This window comes from Sinohyriopsis cumingii, chromosome 1 (assembly GCF_028554795.1).
Source record: "Sinohyriopsis cumingii isolate HCF-2022 chromosome 1, ASM2855479v2, whole genome shotgun sequence".
In the NCBI taxonomy this organism is placed as follows: Eukaryota; Metazoa; Mollusca; class Bivalvia; order Unionida; family Unionidae; genus Sinohyriopsis; species Sinohyriopsis cumingii.
Genome location: NC_142961.1, coordinates 152,041,437 through 152,051,357, shown reverse-complemented (window position 1 = coordinate 152,051,357; position 9,921 = coordinate 152,041,437). Strand labels below are relative to the sequence as shown.

Below are 9,921 nucleotides of genomic sequence, written 5' to 3'. Positions count from 1 at the left end.
AATCAACCCTTGCCAGATAATTAACTACGCATATCTCAGAGTATTCGTAGCGAAATCTTTTTGCTGTGTTAAATAAAACAGATTTCGTAAACAATCCGCCTCATTCAGCGCAAATAAATCATCATCGAGCACGACTGTAACATAAATTGTGTCAGGCGATTGTCGCACGTACCCAATAATGTTAAAGCTCTCGTGATTTTCATCCACTATTTTGTCTTTGATGAGATCGTCTAGAAATTTTATATATATTTATGTTGTCACTTTTTGATTCGCGGTGTATTGCCATACAGAAAATTTAGTTTGGATTCATTTTTTCGTAAGTATGTTCAAAAGTATTTGCTTAATTAGCCTGCAGCTAATCATCTTCGTGACCTGAGTAAGAAGATCACTCGCTTTAGTCGCAGTGGACTAGTTCTGTTTCTATTGAGACCATCTTCTATCGTGCACGATATTATGCAGATTTTTTGTAGTTTTATTTGCCTACAAATTACGCCCAAGTTTATGCCATTCTATTTCTAAGTTAACTCTTAGATTCATCAATTTATCAGTGGTTTCTGAGTCTGATTCGGAGGATTCGTACAACATCTTTTGTGCCTCTTTAATGGGCCTGTATGATGCATTCAAACGATACAGCGATCTTAGTTTATCTGTCACAGTTTTTGACACACCGTTCTTTTGGCAGGTTTACGCCATTACCGCAAGCATTAATAACTTCCTTCATTATAATTCTTGAATCAATAGCCTGACTGCTTGACATTTTTATAGTAATCTATCTCAAGCATTTTTAAATACAATATTCACAACTCAGGTACATATTTCTCTCTTTTCAGTTGCTGTTTAGCTGTGAAGAAAAATCCATATAGAGCTCTTTGTAAATGTAGTAATAAAAGTGTCTCTCGACATTATTGATAAAAAAACATAGTACAGTATTCATTCATTGTAGTCTCAATACGATCAGTAAATACTCTTCACACAGACAACTGCTTATCGATCGATATACACATTAGCTCGCAGTGTATGTATATTGATCGTTGCAATAGACTTGCCTGAATAAGTGTATTACTGTGCAGGATTTTGTTTCTAAAATCACAACAGGGTAGGGGGACCCGAGTGGCCGAGTGGTCTAAAGCGCTGTCCGTCACGGATCACTGCCATCTCACCTCTGTCTGCGTGGGTTCGAGTCCAAGGCTCGGCAAATGTGGATATGTGAGAAAGCTTGCCGGTAGCTTCTCGTGGGTCGGTGGTTCTTTCCGGGGTTTTCCCGGTTCTTCCTCCACCATTAATACTGGCCGCCATGTATAGCCTATCGTGTGCTGAAAAATGCGTTAAACCCTATAACAACAACAACACAACAGGGTAGTATGAAAGGTTGATGGTTTGCCTTTTTTGAACACTTTGGGGCACTTCCATCAGGACGAGGCTCTACCCCCATGACTGGTTCCCTCGCGTCACGTGAGTGTGTGTGCGTGTGTGTGTGTGTGTGCGAACCAAATTAATTTATAACGGGTCATACAGGGGCTAACAATGTCATGGGGGTAGAGGCAAGGACGGGTGGCAGGGCCTAAAGGGGGGACAAAATAGGCAAAACGAACAGTTTCATACTACTGTGTGTGTTTGTAATAAAATTTCTAATCAACTGTTGTAATGGAACTGACAGTGAGATAGTCGTGAATATCCAGTCATTTACAGTATTGCTGTAGTACGTTTTACTTCGCACGTACTTATCAGTATCAGTTATACTTATACTCCATTCGCAGAATGCATTATAGTACCTCTGACTTATGCATTCATTGGTTATGAAGAAAGGCTGATCTGGATTAGTAGCATTGTCTTTTCTTTTGGCATTGCAGTCTTACACACCATAGGTATTATTGACATCTTAAGTGTGCTTGTATGTATGTATGTATGTATGTATGTATGTATGTATGTATGTATGTATGTCCATATAAGTACATCAAATGGGATATATATTGCCTGTCTTCTTTGAAAAAGAAAACACATTGGCTCTTGGTTTCATTTCAAGGAAGCCTAATATTGAATTTATATGTATTATCAAACATGATCGCAAATGTATCATAACTGAGGTCACGGAATTTCAGCTCATAGAAGATATGCCAATATTTAAATATTGGCATTACGGTTGCAGAGGATACTTCAGAATAAGGTTTTCTGCTATAGTACTTTTATTACGATGCTATATTTCCATTGGTTTCTGGTCTCCTTTAATCTGATCTTATATCTTCATTAAAATGTGCAATTGTGTTACATGCAAATCGTTCCGGAACCCTCCCACTAACCGGTATTTGGTATCAACCATATCAGGTACGAAATTCAAAATGATCACTGGGCATATGGTTGTGTTATTTCACGTAGATTTACTAGTGGCCAAAGCATAGTATTTGGTCCGGAAGTATTCTGGACATATCGCCAAAAGGCCCCTTCAACCGCGATATCTTAAGAGACGCGAGAAATATCAGTAATTATCTAAAATGTACACAATATGTCGGGCACTTTTGTCTGCAGAGTAGTCCTCCATTTTATGAATGTGTTATCATACCCACAAACAGTCCTTCAGTATCAACACATATTTGGGGGTCTGATGTATAGGACTAAAACAGTATTGCTCAAAATTCTCGACTTAAATATAACTCATTATTTTCAGTTAAAGAGCTCCCAGTAGTTTTGTATTGCATAACAAATAATATCAAGTGTCAAGCCATCTCATTGCGTCTAGCCTTCTCTACCTCTTTTCAAGGTTTAGAACCATCAGACTGGTTTACAAAAACAGCTTAAAACTGTTTAATCTTCAAGTAGGCGGCAGATAAAATTGTAGATCTCCTTGGGCAAGGAAGAAGAAACGTTGCATGTAGTAAGATGCACTAACATTATAAACTCTAATGTATATAGGGGTGGCGAATTGAGTTTCCTTTCAGCCAGAATGATTTTGTTTTGTTTCTTATGAGGAATGGTTACTGTTTTATGTTATTCAATAATATTTAACTTCTCGTCAAAGAAGAGGGCCACATACTATTTTCAACCAAACGAAAACACAATTTTATTATAGAAAACTGACCCCACCTTCCGGCTGTAAAATGGTGCTTATCAAATACAGTGAATCTTACATATCTTTTCCTGTTTAAAATGTTCAAGGACAGTTATTGTAACTACTTCATCATAATTAGGTCTACTACAGGTAAATATAAGTAATCAGTCGAAATGTAGAGAGGAAACAGATCGTAGATTTTACAATATTACAAATTAAGAAAGCTGCCTGGATGCCTCGTGAAAGCTGCAGCGTTGAATTATAAACGTCATGTTTTCTTCATAAATACACTCGGTTTATCTACCGTATTATTTCATTTGCAACAAAACATATACCTAAAACAAATAAAAATATGGAAATAATATATCCTAGAAAATCCTTTATATGTTTTATTTTTTACCTCCTACAAAAACTTTTCAATACGAAGCACTTTTTCATATCATTTTACTGTTAGGTTGCAAGAATCATTATCCAGAACTGATACTATTTAAGAAAAACAGTTGCAACATGACTTCGATTATTTGGAAACAAAACTGCCAACAGTGAACTCGGGTCATATTTCGTTTGAGAAATTGTATACGCTATTTCGAATTATAGAATGGAAGCTCGGATGGAAAAAGTGTGTAAATATTTCAACATTGCCCCATACAATTGGAGACTGTTTCAATTTACAGAGTTTGCTAACTATTGACTTAAAAAAAAAAAAAAACAACGAAACAAACAAAAACCAACACCTAAAACACACCCCCAAAACCCACAAATATTTTACAAACAGATGGAAAGCTCAAACATATCCGGGTGAATACTGTAGCAGTAGTAGTTGTAGTAATAGTAGTTGCTGTTTCGGTACTGCTGCCGCTGCTATTCTTATGTTTCTTGTTATTTTTCCCATTTGTGTCCGACCATCACAGAACTGTGGTGGATGATTTTAGCACTAAATATCTTATGGGTGTTATTTAGCTGTGAATTAGTTCCCAGTGCATTTGTGAATCTGACAGAGCAGTTACTATTGTCACTTCAGCTGACCTTAACTCACGCGCAGTAATGCAAACTACACAAAATAAGAAACTAACCGTCAGGAAAACATTTATGGATTTCAAGGTTAACTAGCGGGTGCAGCAAAGCTTCCCAGAAATATTGTCTTAACATAATATAAACCGTCATTTAACACGCTCGCGCTCTTAACATACTCCCCAGTTTGCCAATGGCAGATCCAGACCTTGATTGACTGAAATGGACCGCATCCTATGCTCTCTTTAGAAACCACCTACCGGTCATCTTAGCGTACGCATATCTGTGGCATTGAAACATCACTCCCAAACGCATCTTACTGAAATAAAGATGCTAAAAGTAACTACCCCTTTTCTCTGGGTACAAAAAGGCCGACTGGCAGATGGATGCACGGAGGGAAGGAGTGGCTAATTGAATGTCTTCACAAGAGTGCCTAAATAATATTTTAAAAAAACAGTAGCTTTCCATTTTTCCCTCCAATCCAGAAAAAAGCCATGTAAATTTCGATATGAGCAGAAACGTATACAATATGTCTGATATATATATATATCTTGGTGACTTTTCAAAAGATTTGCTAGATATTCCTGGCCATTATTGCCCATTTACAATGCTTTAAATAAAATAAATTGCAGCTATAATGTGCAAAAATGTAAAGCATTGGATTTTTCTCGAGCTTGCTCATTAACTCGTTTTCAACCCTCTAATTTAGCAAGCCTCTGGACACAGAAAATAATCTACATGTACATATATAATGTATTTCTTACGTGTGACTTGTTTTACTTAGATAGGAGGGTCATTTATTTTAGTAACATATTATTAGTGGTGGTAGTAGCGTTAGAGGTGGGTAATGTCTTGTAATGAACTTAGAACACCTTGCATTTCAGATTATCTATGATGGAAAATATTGACCACATGTAGTTCATTTTTCGGAGTAAAGAAATAATTTTGCTGCTTTTGTATCACTTACAAAGGAAATTACAAAACTACACAATAATATATACAATGTATGACTTCTGTACAGTTGTCATCAAAAGAACATTGTAGGATGCTTGTGTTCTTCTGTTGCCGTCATATTAATGCTTAACATTTCCCTCTAATTTATTTGTATAAATATTTGATTATCATTAAGACAAGAGACAGTGGTGTACATGATAGTTTTAGTTTAATGGATTTTAAGCGGTCAGATATGGTAATGTTAGAAACAAATTCTACCTAGTTCACATCTGATACTGATAAAGATTCTGACCCATTGGAGTTGGAGTCTGCAGTTGTCATCACTGTTGTTTTGATAAACTATTGCCCTGGTGTAAAACTAAAGAATTGTTCTCTGTAAAGAGCAGTCGTCTTGAGCCCTAGCTTGGGTGAACATTAAAAATTGGCTGGGAATATACTTTGTGTTGGATGTTATTGTTTGCAACTTTTGTACCCCGTAACAATTTTGGTGGCAGCGGCGGGAAAGCAAAGTTGTTGGAAATTTGACAGTAACATTGAAACAGCACAAGTACCAAAGTTTTGTCTGAGTAGTGTAGCTGTAAATTGCTATTGGATATACTCTGTAACTTTGTGTGGGTGAGATTCCTGTTAAGCCAAGGATAAACAAAATAAGGATTGAAATGACAACCCAAGGTGGCGTTATAGATGAGGAAGTAGGAACGATTGTTGAAGAGCACAGCATTGCAAGGGATAGAACCAGACGGAAACAGCAAACAAATTTGATGCAATTCACAGATATTGAGGGAGACTTCAGTGGTGAAGAACCATATGACATGGAAATAGAGGAAGAGCAACCGGTAAGAAAACTAAAGAAAACACAGAGCAAACTAAAAACATCCAAAGACATCAAAAAGCAAACTGAACGTGACCGGTTACAGTTAGAGAGGGAATGTGCAATTGAGAGACAAAAATTAGACTTTGAAAGGGAGAAGTTGCGAATGGAGCACAGTCTTAAACTTAAAGAGCTGGAGTTAGAGATCGAGAGGGTGAAACATCAGAAAGACATAGATAAAAGGAATGAGAGCCTCCCAGTCAAAGTCAAGCTTCAAACTTACAATCATCAAGCGAATGAAGACATTCTTACATTTCTCTCAGAATTTGATGCCGTGGCTGATCACGCCAAATGGGGCGAAGAAATGAAAACCCTGCAACTGAGAACACTGCTAACAGGGGAGGCAAGAGAGGTAGCACAACAAACAAGTAAAAGCTATGTTGAGCTAAGAAAGGCCCTGATAAATAGGTTTGGGAAAAGACCTCATGAATATTTTAACCAGTTAGTTAGCATAAGAAGGGATGCTAATGAAACATACAGAGGTCTGATGGCACGTATAGAGCAGTATTTAACACGGTTCATTGATAGTCGTGATCCACATAGATGTTTAGCAGATGAATACTTCTTGAAGGCTCTCCCACCAGTGCAGGCCCAGTGGATAAGGCGCAATAAAGGCAATGGCTCTGTTGTCGATGCTGCTGAGGATTATGTTTTGCCCATCAGTGACAGCAAGTTCGACCATAAGCACAGCCGACAACAAGCAAATAACCAAGCATCAAGTTCACCTCAGTCCAAGAAAACTGGTTTGATAGAAAAATCCTATGGAGACAAAAAGTGCTATAAATGTCACCAGAAGGGTCATGTTTTGCGTGACTGTCCCAGCAGAAAACAAAATCAAGCAACCTACTTTGTCCAGAATACCATTGGTGAACGGTTAATAAATGTACCGGGAACAGTGAACAACAAGGAAGTATTATTTGTTAAAGATACAGGCGCAGAAATGACCTTGATACGTGACGACCTTGTCGATAAGTCATGTATCCTTGAAGGACAGAACCTGACACTCTACACTGCCATTGGACAGCCTTTTGAGGCGAAATTAGCCATAGTAGAATTAGACACGCCATACTACAAGGGTCATGTCCAGGTTGGACTGGTATCTGACTTGGCAGCACAAGCGCTGCTGGGTATGGACATTCTACGTAGGAAAAAAAGGACTATGGTAGTAACGAGGAACCAGGCAAGAGCGCAGAAAGAGGATGCTGAAGAAAGTGAAAGGAAAATAAAAGAATGTGGGGTCCGATCCCATGAATTGGATGACGTGCATGTAGATAGGCTATTTTCGGACGAAGATAGTGATCATGGTCCTGATGAGGATGAGGATGACATCCATCGTGAAGATGAGGCTGATGACAAGAACTTGTCGCTTGATCAGCTGCACAATGTTAATGTGGAATTAATTTCTCAGTATCAAAAGAATGACAGCTCGTTGGCTGGAGTGAGAGAAAAGGCCCTGTCATCTGCAAGTGAAATAGAAGGCATGGACAATGCATTTTTCTGGGAGCATGGAATTTTAAAACGGAAGTGGAAGTCGTCGGATGGAGAAAAATATGGGATCCAATTAGTTTTGCCAAAGCAGTTACATCAAGCAGTGATAGAGTTGGCACATGATAGACCGCTTGCTGGTCATCTAGGAAGGGAGAAAACGAAAGCAAGAATAACAACCGCATTTTATTGGCCAGGAATGTTTGGGGATATTCAGAGGCACTGTCAGGCCTGTGACATCTGTCAAAAGACAGCAAGGAGAACAGGGAAAGAGAAAGCTCCAATGGTGTGTCCAACAATTGTGTCTGACCCTTTTGTCAAGATTGCGATGGATATCGTTGGCCCACTACAGCGCACAAAGGCGGGGAACAAATATATACTAACCATAGTAGATGAAGCTACCAGGTATCCGGAAGCATTTCCTTTGAAGGACATTGATGCCAAAACAGTGGCCAACACCTTAATTGGCCTATTTAGTCGGGTTGGTATACCTAGGATTATCCTTACAGACCAAGGTACCAACTTCACAAGCACACTTCTGAAAGAACTCTACAACATGTTGAACATCAAGGGGATCACAACTTCTCCTTACAGGCCACAATCCAATGGAAAGGTCGAAAGATTGAATGGCACACTCAAAGCTGTCTTGAAGAAACTGTGTTCCACGAACGGTGAAGACTGGGATGTGATGCTGCCTTATGCACTGTTTTGCTATAGGGAGGTACCACATGAAGCAACTGGTTTTTCGCCGTTTGAGCTGCTGTATGGTTGGCCAGTAAGAGGGCCGATGGAGATTCTTAAGGATCTATTCATCTGTGAGGGTGAGACACATAAGTCAGTTGTTGAACATGTGCTTTTGATTCGCCAGAGATTGGTTGATGTAAGTGAGTTAGTGAAAGAAAATCTGACAGAGTGTCACAAGAAAGTTAAATCATGGTACGACAAAAATGCTACCAAACGGGAATTTAGGCCGGGAGATGAGGTCCTAGTTTTGTTGCCATCTGATGCATCAAAGATGAAAGCTCACTGGAAGGGACCTTATCGGGTCATTTGTAAGGTTAATGACGTTAATTACAAGATTAACATTGGTGGTAGGCGAGGACAAGTAACATACCATAGTAATCTATTACGTCAGTACAAGAGAGCTGTACTGTTATCAGCAACTGTGTGTGATGAATTTGATGGAGGAGGACGGGTTGACTTCCCACTCCCGACAACAAAGAAAGAGGTTCGATCCTTTCTAGGAATGGTGGGCTATTATAGAAAATTCATCAGGAATTTCGCTGAGCTCTCGGCTCCGCTTTGTATTTTGACAAGGAAGGGACAGCCAGATCGTGTTACATGGGATGAGACAGCTGTTAAGTCATTCAGTGACTTGAAGAATGCACTTGTAAAGGCACCTATCTTGATCAATCCTGTTTTTGAACGCCCATTTGTACTGCAAACGGATGCAAGTGATGTGAGCAATGGAGCTGTTTTGAGCCAGTACAATGACAATAAGGACGAACATCCAATAGCGTATCTCAGCCGCAAACTATTGCCCAGGGAGCAGAATTATTCTACAATTGAGAAAGAATGCCTTGCGATAGTATGGGCGATAGAATCTCTTCACTATTACTTGTGTGGTGCTCCATTCAGTGTTGAAACTGACCATAACCCACTAACCTGGCTAAGCCAAAACAAAGGAAAAAATAAACCAACGGCTTCTGAGATGGTCCCTGTGTCTGCAACCATATGAGTTCACGATCAAACACCGTCGGGGAGCAGAGAATGCAAATGCTGATGGATTGTCACGTGCTGGAGTCTAAGACTATGTGTTTTAGTGTTCATTCTTGTTGGACTTATCTGAATTAAGACCCATATGATAATGTGTGTTATAGCTTGTGTACTAATTAAGTACTTTCGTAATGCACATCAATTTGATTTTAAGTGAATCCAAAATGTTTGTTTTAGATGTTGTGCTAAATGTTGTATTCGGAATATGGAAATATTTAGTGACTCATTGAATGCTTGCACTGTATGCTATTTGATAGAACTCTAATTGCCAGGGAGATGCTAGAACTTTTAAATTTCTTGAAGTAAGGTAATTGCACAGAACTGTATACAGCCAAATATTAACCCTTCGATCTTGCTTGTCCATCCTTTATAATTTTGTTCGAAAACTAGTTTTCTCTTAAGGGGGAAGGTGTTGCCGTCATATTAATGCTTAACATTTCCCTCTAATTTATTTGTATAAATATTTGATTATCATTAAGACAAGAGACAGTGGTGTACATGATAGTTTTAGTTTAATGGATTTTAAGCGGTCAGATATGGTAATGTTAGAAACAAATTCTACCTAGTTCACATCTGATACTGATAAAGATTCTGACCCATTGGAGTTGGAGTCTGCAGTTGTCATCACTGTTGTTTTGATAAACTATTGCCCTGGTGTAAAACTAAAGAATTGTTCTCTGTAAAGAGCAGTCGTCTTGAGCCCTAGCTTGGGTGAACATTAAAAATTGGCTGGGAATATACTTTGTGTTGGATGTTATTGTTTGCAACTTTTGTACCCCGT

General features: G+C 38.7%; 1 protein-coding gene across 1 annotated transcript; it reads left to right on the top strand.

Moving 5' to 3' along the window:
* Window positions 1–5,667: 5,667 nt before the first annotated feature.
* Window positions 5,668–9,102, top strand: LOC149808170 (uncharacterized). The gene has a single exon (XM_089965361.1). The coding sequence runs from the start codon at window positions 5,668–5,670 to the stop codon at window positions 9,100–9,102; it is 3,435 nt and encodes a 1,144-aa protein (XP_089821487.1).
* The last annotated feature ends 819 nt before the right edge of the window (window positions 9,103–9,921 follow it).